The sequence below is a fragment of the Schistocerca americana genome, chromosome 1 (genome assembly GCF_021461395.2).
Source record: "Schistocerca americana isolate TAMUIC-IGC-003095 chromosome 1, iqSchAmer2.1, whole genome shotgun sequence".
NCBI lineage: Eukaryota > Metazoa > Arthropoda > Insecta > Orthoptera > Acrididae > Schistocerca > Schistocerca americana.
The window spans coordinates 475916238-475931705 of record NC_060119.1 but is presented as its reverse complement, the minus strand read 5'-3'; the positions used below and the strand labels follow the sequence as shown (position 1 = coordinate 475931705).

Here is a 15468-nt window from a genome sequence, read left to right as displayed (position 1 = left end):
AAATCGCATGGTGTTAGGTTGGGTGAACGTGGAGGCCGTGCAAAGCAAGCCCTGTCATTGGACCTCTTGCGCCCTATCCAGCACTTGGGCACAGTGAAGTTCAACCAATGTCTAGTGGATTGCAGCGGAAGCATTGCGCGCTGCGCATACACACTGGTGCCATACACAACTGTTTGAGTTGCTCTTTCATGTGACATATCATTTATAACTGTAAGTTTAATGTAATAAATATTATAAAGCATTAAAACCCCGATATTCATTTATAAACACCCTGTATTTGTCACATAGTCTTGTTGTAATGCAGAAAAGACTGACACATCCAGCCATGAAAATGCAGTTGAACATTAACAACAGTAGGTTGTAGTGCAAGATCCACTATGAGTCACAGTTGAAGTTGATTTATTTGAGACATGACCGTTTTCAGGCTGGAGCCCATCTTCGGGCAATTATACATTCATTTACCTGTTTCCATATTCAGTGTTAGAGTTCAACGTGTAGTAAAAGCCAGATTACAGGTTGTTTATGAAATACACACAACTGAAAGAACAAAAAGTGTCGAAATAATTTGTTGAAAATGTTAGCATACTTGTATATAAGTGGAGTATCCAAATTGTAGTTACACATTCGTCACATTTTTTACTATATTCCTTTTTATGAATGTTATTGTTAGAAGTGAAATATTAGTGTGGCAGTTCTAGCAGTTCAGTGAGGGAATGTATCCCAGCCTTGGATATTTTTTTATGCTATAATGGAGTGTTTTTAATTATCTGAATTTTGTCATGAATAAGTTTGTTGGTGTAGAAGTTTATTATGTCCATGGAAGCAAATTTTGTACTATCTGGTAATGGTATGTCTTTGATATCATCTATAAAATCATAGCTATCTACATTTCATAAGTATAAAAAAATACTGTAAATGTCTTTAAGCTTCCCAGCAACAAAATACGCAGGACCATTTATTGAGTTAATCATATGATGTAGAGGACAAACTGGTTTATGGATTTTTGGCTGCAAACATGCATTTAGTGCAGCTGGGTTCATGACAAGGTGTTGTAGGACATTGAAGTCAGATGACAGGAAATCATAAAATTTCACTAGTTTCCTTAGCTGGGCTTGAAATTTGGGTATGGATTTAATCTGTTTTTCATGTGTATTGTTTATGTAAAAATTCCAGAGTTTTGCTGATATATTAAATGTAAATAATTGCTGAGTTCCCTTCATCAGCTTTCATTGCCAGAGCTTTATTTGGGGATAGTTTTCTATTAATATTTCTGAGCAGTTTGGAGTCAGTTTTTTCACAGTTACGTTTTTTTGTTTTGTAGATTTTTGTGTGTGATATTCTTAATTTTAAGACAATACTAATCTGCTCGTACTGTTCATTTTAGCTGAGCCATGTGCCACTTTAGAGCAGACAGTTAAATTCTTGATACTGTTATTATTGAGCAGCAGTAGTGGAATATTTTGTTTGAGACCTTTCTCAAGTAACTCAGGTTTATCTTTCTTAAATGTGATGTTGGCGGAGTTTTATCACCCTGTCATAAAAAATTTGTTCTGGTTGTTGTCTTTCATCAGAATTGAAAGCAAGTAATTTCTGATTATGTCTAGTTAGCACAAGTAATGGTTCTTTGCTCACCTGCTTGCTAATTTTATCTAGAGTAGACATGAATTGTGTGTGAGTCAAGGAAATGTGAAATGCAGCTTGAATATTTGCTTGGTAAAGGAAACTGATTTTGTGTAATGAGATTTTAGTCAGATAATTTCACATATTGTATTAAATGAAAAGCACCAGTTTGCTTTTGTTCTACGATATTACTTTCATTGTTAACCGGTTTTCGGCTTAAAAGGCCATCTTCAGACATTCACACTTTGTCTTTGCAATTTTGGCTGAGTGAGTGTGGTTCCTAACATTAATTTTAATGTAATTAAGTATTACTTTAGACAAAAGATACTTTTTGCCAAATTTGATTGTTTGAATGGTTATAATCATCTTGATTTTAATGTTCTGAAAACAGTGACAGTTCATAATGCCTGGCTAGGCAACATTAAGTGAATTTGATCCATAATGGATGTTGTTGAAGTTCATGATTGTTCCTGTATAGGGTGTAGAATAATTGAAGGTGATTTATTTAAGAGACAAATGATGTCAGGCTTGTGCTCATCTTCAGATGATTACACATTCATTTTCAAGTTTTCACATTCATTACATGATATTGACTAAATAGACACAAGTGAAAGAATTTGAACCACTTGAAGATTGGCACAAGCTTGAAATGAGTGTGTCTTAAATAAATTGCATTCAGTTGTGATGAATAGGAGATTGTATTCTACACCCTATAAAGAAACAGGGTTAAGGATAAAATTCACTTAAACAACAGTGTTTCTTATTCTTTATTACACTCATGTGTATAGTAATCGTGCTGGTATATTTTAAATTTGAAAAGTTTACTATAATTGTAAAACTTACTTACTCCACATCAGAAGGACCTTGTCACAGTTATAATACATGGAACATGCAAATAACTGAATAGAAAAGTTTCAATTTACTTTCTTGATGCTGGCTAAAATATTTGTAAAAATGTTGTTATTAATTGTTTGTTTTCATATATCTTTCAAAATAACAAGTGCTGAGATCAACAGACTGTTAAATTATTTATAAAATATGATATTTTTTCTTCTAGGTTCCTGGGCTTCCTACACCAATTGAGAATATGATTTTACGTTATGTTAAAATGAAAGCTGACTGGTGGACTAATACTGCACATTACAATAGAGAACGTATTAGGCGTGGAGCTACAGTTGATAAAACAGTTTGTAAAAAGAATCTTGGTAGACTTACAAGACTTTACTTAAAAGCTGAACAAGAAAGACAACACAACTACCTGAAGGTGAATGCATTTTCCACTTTCCTTATTATAATTCCAAGATTTTATAACACTTTTTAATTCACTTAATTACATTTTAGGATGGGCCATATATCTCTCCTGAGGAAGCTGTTGCTATATACACAACAACAGTGCATTGGTTAGAGTCCCGAAGATTTGCACCAATTCCATTTCCACCATTGTCATACAAACACGATACAAAGCTGCTGATATTGTCTCTTGAAAGGTTGAAGGAAGCTTACAGGTAATTCATAACTTTTTATAGAATTGTCTAAATACACGTTCAATAGTCAAAATTGTCAGTGTTAGTACAATAATTGTATGTTTTAACAAACTTCCTGCAAGCAGGAAAGCTAGAGAATCCAAAACAGAGATGAAAAGGAACAGATTAGATGCCCTTAGTTTGTGTGAAATGAGATGGGGAGAGAAAGTGGAGATTATAAACTCTTTTACTCGGGGAAATCGAGTGGTGAAAACGGAGTAGGAATATTGATAGGGCAAAAGTTGAAAAATAAGGTAATGAAGGTACAATACATTGATGGAAGACTGTTGATGATACGACTGAAGGGTAGTTCAAAAGATTTGGTGTTAATACAGGTATATATGCCAACCAGCCAGCATAGAGATGGGGAAGTCGAAGAATATTATGAGAAAATACAAGAACTCATCAAGAAAGAAAATATAAATGCCTGCATTATCATCATGGGGGACTGGAATGCAGTGGTCGGTGAAGGAAGAGATGAAAATGCAGTAGGAAAATTTGGATTAGGAATAAGAAATGAGAGAGGTGAACGACTAATTAGTGTCTGTAGAGAAAATTCATTGGCAGTGGGTAACACATTATTTGAACACCACAAAAGGAGATGTTACACATGGATATCAAATTTGAATAGGGAAAGATATCAGTTGGACTACATCCGGATACAAAAAAGATTTAGGAACTGTTTAAAGAATGCTAAAGCTTATCCAAGAGCGGATATAAATTCAGACCACAACCTAGTAATGGGAGAAATAGAAGTGAAGTTGAAAAAAAGTCTGGAGAGGTAAAGCAAAGGAAAGACTAAACATAGAAAGACTTAAAGAGGTAGGAAAGATATCAAATTTGGAGAACAGATTTATGGGAAAATGGCAAAGAGATAGTGTTGATGAAAGTGTTAATGAAAAGTGGATAAAAATGAAGGAAGGGCTCATGGACTCTGCCAAAGAAGTACTAGGAATTAGAGTATCCCAAAGCACTAGGAAAGAATGGATAACAGACAACGTGTTGAAAAAGATGGAAGAGCGGAGAAAGTGGAAAAGTGTAGAAAATGAAGAAGGCAAAAAGACGTACAAGAAACTGAATAATGAATTAAGAAGAGAAGCTGATGAAGCGAGGGAAAAATTGATGAAACAGAAATGCGACAAAATAGAGAAAATGGAGAAAGAGGGAAAGAATGAAATGATGTATAGACTGGCTAGTGAGATAGTTTTTGAATGTAAAAGAAAGAGCAATAGCATGGAAATAGAAAGAACGGATGGTACTCTAGCAGAAGAACCACATGAGTTTTTGAACAGATAGCAAGAATATATTGAATGTCTGTATAAGGCGGATGAAATGCAAAGCGAAATTAAGGTTGAAGAGGAGCAATATGTGCCGGAAGATGGAAAGGAATTCACAATCTTGGAAGCAGAAGTAGAAAAGGTGCTGAAGGAGATGAAGAATAGGAAGGCATGTGGAATTGATGATTTACCATCAGAACTGTTGAAGAGTCCGGGAAACGAGACAAGAAAAGAAATAGTCTACCTCTGTAACGAGATATATGACAAAGGGGAATGGCCTGAGGACTTCCTTGCAACAGTTATGATACCAATAAAGAAAAAGAGAAACACTAAAAAATGTGAAGAGCGTTGGACCATCAGTCGTATTTCTCATGCAACTGATGTCTTGCTGAGAGTGTTGAATATAAGGCTATATGGCAAGCTGGATAGAGGCATTGCAAAGGAGCAGTTCGGATTTAGGAGAGGAAAAGGAACAGGAGATGCTATTGGCCTGTTAAGAACTAGAGGGGAAAGATATATGGGAAAAGGTAGAGAAATCTTTGTTGTTTTTATAGATTTAGAAAAGGCTTTTGACAGAGTTCAGTGGAACAAGCTGATGGATATTTTGAAGAGGAAAGGAGTAGATTGGAAAGAGAGACGACTGGTACAGAATCTATATTTACATCAGAAAGTAAGGATAAGGATTGGAAATGAAATGTCAGAAGGACGTAGCATTCGACAAGGTTGTTGCCTTTCCCCACTGTTGTTTAACGCATACCTTGGAGAAATTATTGCAAAAGGCTTACATGGGAAAAGAGGAACATGTATTGGTGGAAAGGGAATAGAATTTATAAGATTTGCTGATGACATGGTATTAGTGGCAGAAAGTGAGTGGATAGTGAATAACAGGCTGAAAGATCTGAATTAAGCTTATGTGGAATATGGGATGCAAATAAACACAGTGAAAACAAACAGTACGGTCATCAGTACAAGACACAGACTGTCCAATATTAAAATAGGACAATCTACCATTAGCCAAGTAAGTGCATTTTAATATCTTGGAAGCACAATAACTGAAGACTTGAGATGTCACCAGGAAGTGAAAACTCGAATTGCCATAGCGAAGGAGGCATTCAACAGAGAGAGGAGACTCTTATGTGGCAATTTAGATAAAGGTCTAAGGAAAAGGCTTGGCAAAAGTTTTGTCTGTAGTGTGGCACTATATGCGGCAGAAACATGGATGCTAAGACGAGAGGATGAAAAAAAGGTTAGAATCGTTGGAGATCTGGATGTGGAGGAGAATGGAAAGATTGAGTAATGAAAGATTATTGGAAAGGGTTGGTGAGAGAAGATGTCTGCTGAAGGTTGTAAGACAAAGGAAAAAGAACTGGTTGGGACATTATTGAGAAGGGAGTGCTTGCTAGCAGATGCTTTGGAAGGATTGGTTTGTGGGAGAAGACTGAGAGGAAGAAGGAGATAAAAGATGATAGACGACATAAAGGGAAGAGGAAATTATGCAGACCTGAAGAGGATGGCAGAAGACCGCACAGCCTGGAGAACTACCGTGTGAAAACCTGCCTTTTGGCAGAACACTGATGATGTTTAACAAACTGTGCAGGTCTGCAGTGTGATGGTAAGGAAACTTAATGAATTGCTCTCAGTGAAATCTTCTTTAATGTAACTTGTTTTCTGAATAAGTTTTAAATGTGTTCCGTTAACAATCACGAGAATTGATTTACGTCATGAAATTCAGATTGTTGACCTAGTTCCTTATAGACGTGTTCATGTGTTTCATTGATGCCCAAGATGTTAATACCACATAGTAAATTGATGCTCCAAAATTTGTGTAAACTTGTGCACTAAAAATTCCAGAAACATGCCCCAAATTAAGAAAATATGTAATGCAAAATGAGGAATATACATTCAAAAGACATAAACAGGCACTTAAAGGAACAAACCAGGACCAAGTAGAAATTTCTTACAGATTCAACTTTGTTAGCCGTTTCAATCATAAAAGGTACTAGTTTCATCTTGCTAAAGGCTATTTGTTGTATGTGTTGCCATACATTAGTAAATATTTTTCCAAAATCTCTGAAATAAATGTCTTTCTCTTGATTTGAAAGACATTTGAAATCATCGCTTGTTTGTATCAAACAATGGAAACTCCAAGTAGGAATATCAACATTGTAGGAAAAGACAGAGTGCTACTTACCATAAAGAAGAGACGCTGTTATGTCATTGCATAACATAGTCATTGCACAAAGACGTTGTCTGGAACACCCAAGTTAAAGACCATTTTGCGAGAGAAATATTCATACTCTTCAATAGTATGACTGGATCTCAGATGATTTGCTTTTTGTGTTACAACCATACTCTGAAGAATAACTTCTTCCTGAATTAAGGCCGCAAAAATTCTTTTGGTGTGAAATAATGAAAAGTAGTTTATTTTCTGTACTTTACAAATTTGTAATATTGTATTAAGAATACAGAAAATTCCTTTTGATATACACTGATGGGAGGAAAAAACAACCAGAACACTGAGCAAGAGTTGTGTGACATATATTGTGGATGACTGTTTACTCTTTCAGAATACATTTTGGTAAAATTTCAGATGTTTTGAGTTGTTTAGGCACTTATGCACGTGCATTTTTTAACAAATTTTCATGTAGCATAGAATTACTTTAATAATTGTTTTTCGGTTAAGTATTGCCATGTGATGCTTTTTCTTTCCAATGTATAATTTTAATTTATTTTATAGGGTGTAATATGCTTATCACTGAGTGGCGGGATTTTCTTGAGATTGTTGGCTGTTGGTTGGTTGTGACAATAGTCACCTCAGTTTGTATGGCAATTGCAGCAGGGTACTGCAGTCAGAATGTTGAGTCACTTATATGCTCAGCATGAAACAAAAGTAAAAAGACATTAATTAAGCCTATGTTTTACATATTATTTTAACACACAAATGCAAGTATTTGAATATCCTTTAAATAATTTTTAATACTTAAGATGATGCTGAAGATTAGATGGGTAGATCACATAACTAATGAGGAAGTATGGAATAAGATTGGGGAGAAGAGAAGTTTGTGGCACAACTTGACTAGAAGAAGGGATTGGTTGGTAGGACATGTTCTGAGGCATCAAGGGATCACCAGTTTAGTATTGGAGGGCAGCGTGGAGGGTAAAAATCGTAGAGGGAGACCAAGAGATGAATACACTAAGCAGATTCAGAAGGATGTAGGTTGCAGTAGGTACTGGGAGGTGAAGAAGCTTGGACAGGATAGAGTAGCATGGAGAGCTGCATCAAACCAGTCTCAGGACTGAAGACCACAACAACAACAACAATTTTTAATACATATTAAATTACTACTAAATCTTCTCACTCGTGACCCACCTCTGTGGAAATTATAGCAGTGTAAGAACTCCAGTATCTTGTCACTGTGCAACATGTGCTAAGTCTTGCGCAAGTTGAGGCAAAATGAGGACACATCCCAGGCAAAAAATGTACAACGTTTTTATTGAAAAAGACATAAATAAAAAAGCTTCTCCTTTGGAGACAAGTTAGTCACCACAATTTTGTGATTAGTGCTGTAATTTATAAAAGTCCAGCTTATGTTGAAGACCTTAATGATGAAACAGTCAAAATTAATGTTTACGCAGAAGTAGAACAAAATAATGTAGTTGTAGTGCCGCTACCCAGTCTTTGGACATCAACAGCCATGGGCCAGTAGCCGCTAGTATTGCGACATGTTGGACCCAATAACAAACATAGCAATTTATTGCGGAGCAAGGATAACAGAGCGTAGCAGTAAACAGCAGCGCACAGTGGTAACCGTGTAGCAAGTGGGGCGATTTCACCACACCAAGCCAAGTCTCATGTTGTGGCTACGTGACTAGGCATCAGGCTTTAGCGAAGCAAGTGGGCACCGGAGGATATAAATGAGTGGATTTTAAGGCAGGGATGACTTCTCATTGCTGGAAATGAGTAGTGTCAGGACACCAGAGCTACACCAGACAGCAGGATGACTGTGATCACCCAGCAGTAGCTGTGGGCTTGAAACTGGCCCTAAGTTCTTCAAGGGAATTGGTGCCACTGCTCTGCTGGCCTGCTGTCTGTGGCTGCTACCATCAGTGCTGAGTTCCTGGTGGGACAAGACGCCACAGCGCCAGCTGTCCTCTGACCCCTATCTGAGGGCAGTAGGTGGAACCCAGCACACATCAGACTCCACACGCCAATACCGTGGCCTCGTGCATAGTCGAGGAACCATTCCTAGTCATGGGGAGGTAGCACTCTAATGCATGGTCCTTTTATTTCAGATCAGTATGAAGTCCTTAGTCTGGTGAAAGTACAAGAATCATGTCTCGTGACAAGGGAAGTTGTGGAGGACTGTTTATGTTGAGATTAATACAATGGAACATTGCAATTCTTGACTGTTCACTGAAACACTACAGTTTGGCTATTCATACTCTGTAAGTGTGTCCTCTAAGCTTGTGCCAAATAAGTAATTTATGGCAGGTCACTGCAATTTGTACTTGTGAGTCAAAATATGCTAGTAAACAAGTCTTTAAGCGATCGTATGTGAGGGCATTATGCTCCACTTCAGGATTAAGCTGCTGTAGTAAATGGTAAAATTTCAAGCCTTCATACGCAAGGAAGAACACTTGCTGCTGCATATCATTTGTTGGCTGAGAAGTGTTGTCCCAGTTTAGCCATGTAGTTCACCCAGGGCTTGGTCTTCCAGTCAAACGCATGCCTAAATCCTTTAACCTGTGAGTTGATGTGGGACAGCCGGTTCGACAGCTCCAGGTTGGATATGGTGATTGCCCCCATCTTGTCTGCTATTGCGTGCATGGCATGTCGTATTCTCTGGAGTAGCAGCAACACTTGGGCAGTAAGACCGAAGGGCTGGGTATGGTGAAGCAAAAACTCACTTTCAAGTTTTTCACAACATAGGAGTCACACACACCAGACACTGTCTACTTAGAGCATAAAATGCACGAAAGTTTTGGTTCATAGAAAAGTTTCTTGTCACCACTTGCTAAGGCTTGTGGTGGTTGAGACACAATGAGAACACAGCCAAGGTAAACAATGTATAACAGTTTTATTGAAAAGTACAAATACCAAAAACCTCCTATTTTGGAGAAAAGTTAACCATTACAAATTTGTGATTAGCACTGAATTTTTAAGTCCAATGTAGGTTGAGGGTCGTACTTCTGAAACAGTCAAAGTTAATGTTCACTTGGAAGGAGAACAAAAAAGCGTAGTGAAGGTGATGGGTAGTACCATGCTCCTAGACATCTTCAATTTGGAGGCCAGTTCCCAGTGATAGTGAAAGCAAGTGCTGAGGGTTCTGATGATCAGCAGTGTTGATGTGCCACAGCATCATATGAAGTAAAGGTTCTGATTGAGACTCAGCTTATGAAACAGCAGAGGCAGTTGGCACCTGACCCATAGCTTGATAGAATGTTCCTCAGAGTGGCTTTGTGCCTTAATACCCAGGCCATGTAGAGGTACTAGAGGAATTTTTGGTGATCATGTGACCCGTGGCGGCAGACAGGTCTGCGAGACCATTGACCTCTAGCAGCAATTGCACTCCTGCCTGCTGGCCTAGGCAGATTGCGTGATTGAGCTCTGTCATCTGCCAGTGTAACCTCTTCAAGATTAGGTTACTTGGGATATCATTGGTGTGGGAAAGGTTGCCAGTCCGCAGGGTGTACAGCCCATTCATAGCAACTCAGTTTATTTTTGAATTTTCAGAATGACGTTTTGGGGCCTGTGCGTAAATCTTAAAAACCTGTAATGTTTATGTGTTTGTTATATTCCGAATTTCTATGTGAATGTATTGGTCCCTTTTGTCAACTTTGTGTTGTATGTGGACATAGAAGAGTCACATTTTACACCTACTAAAGTTAATAAAAGTTGCTGCACAGGGATAACATTGTGGGTCTTGCATTGAGCACAGAGCATATACTAGCACTATTTTGCTTCATTGAACAACACCAAAATACATTAAACAATTATGAGAAAAATAGCAAACCAGTAGTATTTTGTAGTGTTTCATCAGAGAAGGAAGAATCTTTGTTAATTGAAGAATTTAAGGGTTTATTTGTATTTGATTGCCATGCAGTTCCTCTTGTTTGACCCAACTCAATCAAAAGTTGTTCGCTTGCCTGTCTCATGATGCGGGTGAATATACAGGAGGGACATGGCACACTTCATTGTATTGTGACTGTATACTCACGTCCAGAAGCAGTTTGTTATACAATCTGATGCGTGTGAACAAATTTCAATGTGAGTACTTTTCATTCTCATCAGCAAACGAGTTGGAGCCTGTTTTTCTGTGCAAGTTGAAATAGAACTGTTCTCTTGACCTGCAGAGGCATCTGCCTTCCAATTGAGAATTTATGGGACAAGGTGAAGAAAATATTCAGACGTGACTGGCTACACGATTCCTTGTAGGTATCTTATATTATACACATAACAACTTCTTACCCACCTGAATAACCACATGCTTTAGCACTCCCAGGATTTGAGCAGGTGTATTGGCCCCAATTTGAATCCAACCGGCCTATTGACAAGGGTATTGTGCTGGCCAGACTGGATATAGTTTTAAGCAGTTTCCTACATCTGACTAAGTGAATACTGGACCGTTACTGACACTCGTCCTCAGTTACACGATTTGCAAACATTTAAAAAATGTTCATACACTTTCACATAGATAACACTACACACAGACAGTTGGGATATACAAATTCTGTCACCGGGAAGAGCATGCGGTCTCTCTCTAAAATTAACAAAGCCATGCTAATCTCCTGTAGATATGGAATAAAGGCAAAAGAAGGTGAATGTAACAACCTCTTGTGAGAAGTGGAGAAACCAATAGTTTCCTCACAAAAAAATTAGTACACTATTATGATTATGATCATGATCTGTAAGTACTCTCATCCATTACTCTAAGGAGACATGAATTTTGTGCGTGTGAATAAAGTGATGCAGTACAGGAAACACTCAATCACTGAAAATACAGCAATTTCTCATATTTTTCTATTCATTTATTATTAACAGCAACATTATATATGATATAGACAAAGACCTGCAACATACACACTACTTTTGATATAGTGATTTCTTTATTCATTTTTATTTACACTCTAGTTGACGAAAAGCTGATAACTGCAACACATCCACATGTCACATAACAGTAAATCATGGTTTTTTTTTTTTTATAACCTATATCACAAAGCAAGCAGGTGTTGACAGATGTGAAAATAACCGAACTGTCAGTTTAATAAGTCACAGCTGCAAAATACAAACGCGAATTCTTTACAGATGAATGGAAAAACTGGTAGAAGCTGACCTCGGGTTAGATCATTTTGGATTCCGTAGAAATATTGGAACACGTGAGGCAATACTGACCTTACGACTTACCTTAGAAGAAAGATTAAGGAAAGTCAAACCTACGTTTCTAGCATTTGTAGACTTAGAGAAAGCTTTTGACAATGTTTACGGGAATACTCTTTCAAATTCTAAAGGTGGCAGGGGTAAAATACAGGGAGCAAAAGGCTATTTACAATTTGTACAGAAACCAGATTGCAGTTATGAGACGAGGGATATGAAAAGGAAGCAGTGGTTGGGAAGGCAGTGAGACAGGGTTGTAGCCTCTCTCTGATGTTATTCAATATGTATATTGAGCAAGCAATAAAGGAAACAAAAGAAAAATTCAGAGTAGGTATTAAAAACCACGGAGAAGAAATAAAAACTTTGAGGTTCGCCGATGACATTGTAATTCTGTCAGAGACAGCAAAGGACTTGGAAGAGCAGTTGAACGGAATGGACAGTGTCTTGAAAGGAGGATATTGCGTGCATGGCATGTCCTATTCTCTGGAGTAGCAGCAACACTTGGGCAGTAAGACCGAAGGGCTGGGTATGGTGAAGCAAAAACTCACTTTCAAGTTTTTCACAACATAGGAGTCACACACACCAGACACTGTCTACTTGGAGCATAAAAAGGAGGATATAAGATGAACATCAACAAAAGCAAAACGAGGATAATCGAATGTAGTCTAATTAAGTCATGTGAAGCTGAGGGAATTAGATTAGGAAATGAGACACTTAAAGTAGTAAAGGAGTTTTGCTATTTGGGGAGCAAAATAACTGATGATGGTCGAAGCAGAGAGGATGTAAAATGTAGACTGGCAATGGCGAGGAAGGAATTTCTGAAGAAGAGAAATTTGTTAACATAGTGTATAGATGTGTTAGGAAGTCGTTTCTAAAAGTATTTGTATGGAGTGTAGCCATGTATGGAAGTTAAACATGGACGATAAATAGTTTGGACAAGAAGAGAATAGAAGCTTTCAAAATGTGGTGTTACAGAAGAATGCTGAAGATTAGATGGGTAGATCACATAACTAATGAGGAGGTATTGAATAGAATTGGGGAGAAGAGGAGTTTGTGGCAAAACTTGACAAGAAGAAGGGACTGGTTGATAGGACATGTTCTGAGGCATCAAGGGATCACAAATTTAGCATTGGAGGGTAAAAATCGTAGAGGGAGACCAAGAGATGAATACACCAAGCAGATTCTGAAGGATGTAGGTTGCAGTAAGTACTGGGAGATGAAGAAACTTGCACAGGATAGAGTAGCATGGAGAGCTGCATCAAATCAGTCTCAGGACTTAAGACCACAGCAACAACATTTCTCATTTAGACAAAGGACACAAAACATACATTAACTGAGTGCTCCTAACACCTTTTAGTTCCATACAGACCTTAGTTGAAAAGTGCTCTTAGTGACATCACATGCAACTTGCTGTGATAAACATTTTCGTTATACAACATTTCTACTGGAGGAATGGGGGAAGCCATAACGCATATCAGGATAGGCAAAGTACCATGTTATGTTACTCATAATTAAGGCTCTCAAAGAATGTTATGCCAGTTTGTATTGTGCTATTTCTACACAAGAAGTCTATGTAGCTAAGTATTTGTAATCAAATCTTAATCCATGGCAAGGCAGTATTTATTTATTTTTGTTTGTTTCAGTGTGAAGTCTCGCTTGAATCAGAGCCAACGTGAGGAACTCGGTTTGATTGAACAAGCATATGACAATCCCCATGAGGCACTGTCTAGAATAAAACGACACTTGTTAACACAGAGGGCTTTTAAAGAGGTGAGACATTGATTTCCTACTTTATCAGAGGGATGAACAGCTATCTGTTTTTTGATAATTTGGAAGCACATTAATAGTAGTTATTTTGTTAATGTTGACTAATTTCTAAGTTATTGCCTAGAAAATGAACAGAATCTGATAGGATAAGACTGTGAGTTAACTAGGTCACTCCTGCATAAATACAAAGTTGCAGAAAATCTTTGTAGACTGCCATGAGAAGGAATGTGAATATTTGGAAGTTGAGTTTGAGTGTAAAAGACTGAATGGTCATGTGTAAGAAAGGGAATAGGGCAGATGTAATGAAGTTACAGAGAAAAGAATTAGCATTTGTCCAATGACATATGTAGAGAAAGTGATAGCACAAGTCAGCTAATTGAAGAAAAATTTAAAATACAACACTATATGTATTAATTACCTGAAATTAGTACCCATGCTGTAGAGGTCAGTGAGTATTAGAAGACTTAGGTTTTTCCAAAAATAAGAGAACAAAATTATCACAATTGGAATATAAAGTAAAAGTACAGTGAATGGAAGACTTTGCAAGGTGAAGTAAACTGTAAATTTGAAGATTGGCTTGGGTATCAGTGTTGTATTAGACGAATTCGCACTGGAAGCATTATACTTTCTTTTCATTGTGACCTACAACCTATTTTGTCAAGATAAAAATCCTAACTCTGTTTCATGTGCAAGAGTATTGCCCTATGTGAGACATTAAATAGCAAAAATGAATGCTCTGAACTTTCATGACTAATATGACACTTGACCAGTTGATTAACAAAGCTTATTTAGTAAGTTTTGGGCAAGGTGGAGGGAAGACTGTTCTGTTATGACGATTGTTGCTTAGTTTCTGCATCATAGCCATAAACCCGAGCAGTTGTTTAATTTCCCTGCAGACATAAACCCAGTGTTGTTTCTGATCATTATGAAACAATCTGGGCACAAACTTTAGTGCAGTCCTTCTCATTTTCAATTCTTCTGATAGAATATGTTTACATGTACCACACTGTATGCACAAGGTGATGTCTGGTCGATCTTTCAGAGTCAGATCATTCACTTTCCGAACATACTCTTGTGTGGTACCATTCATAGCCAGCCAGAACTGCCTTCATTATTAGTCAATGTTCATCCAATTTTGAAACATATTTCCTAGCTGTAAATCTTTTGCTTAAAGCATTGTTTCCAAAACTTGCTTTAACATTAAATATGTTTCTGTAGCGATTTTTCACAAGCTTGAAACAACTTTATGCGGAGATTTTAGGTCAGCTGTTGCAAACTTGTGGAAATGCAACGTTGGAAATATACTCACCAGCAACTAACCAAATCATTCAGCTCAGACACTTGTGACATTGTTTCAGAGCTCTTGTGTTGGAAGACACCTATCACTTTTTCAGTGTATTCACAACAATTTGAGTGCAACATTCGAACTTTAGGAGCTTCTGTATACCACCTCGTAATTTGCAGACTTTGTCCGGAGAGGAACTAAAACCTGCTTGTAGTGACGTTATTACTTGCATTACATGCTTCATATAAATTTCAGGAACATCTGGCAAGTGCTTCGTGGTATTGGAAATAAGGATCTTACCTGTACAAAATAAAGAATGAGTTATTAAATTATATTCTAAGAAATTGGTTTAAATAGTAAAGTATTTGTGGCAGAAATAAACACAGATAGTGCCTTAAGTAAAATATTTTTGTTCCAGGTTGGTATAGAATTCATGGATCTCTACAGTCACTTGGTACCTGTTTATGATGTGGAACCCTTAGAGAAAATAACTGATGCTTACCTGGACCAGTACCTCTGGTATGAAGCTGATAAGAGAAGATTATTCCCACCGTGGGTGAAGCCATCAGACACTGAGCCACCACCCCTCCTTGTCTATAAGTGGTGCCAGGGTATGTTTGC

General features: G+C 37.5%; 1 protein-coding gene across 1 annotated transcript in view; it reads left to right on the top strand.

Annotated features, from left to right (window-relative positions):
* Window positions 1–15468, top strand: part of LOC124603938 (pre-mRNA-processing-splicing factor 8) — a 101370-nt gene that overhangs the window by 39848 nt on the left and 46054 nt on the right. Inside the window, exons 15-18 of the mRNA XM_047136437.1 lie at window positions 2678–2884; window positions 2962–3125; window positions 13439–13565; window positions 15266–15458. Of these exons, the coding sequence (XP_046992393.1) occupies window positions 2678–2884; window positions 2962–3125; window positions 13439–13565; window positions 15266–15458 (691 nt within the window). The remainder of the gene's footprint in view (window positions 1–2677; window positions 2885–2961; window positions 3126–13438; window positions 13566–15265; window positions 15459–15468) is intronic.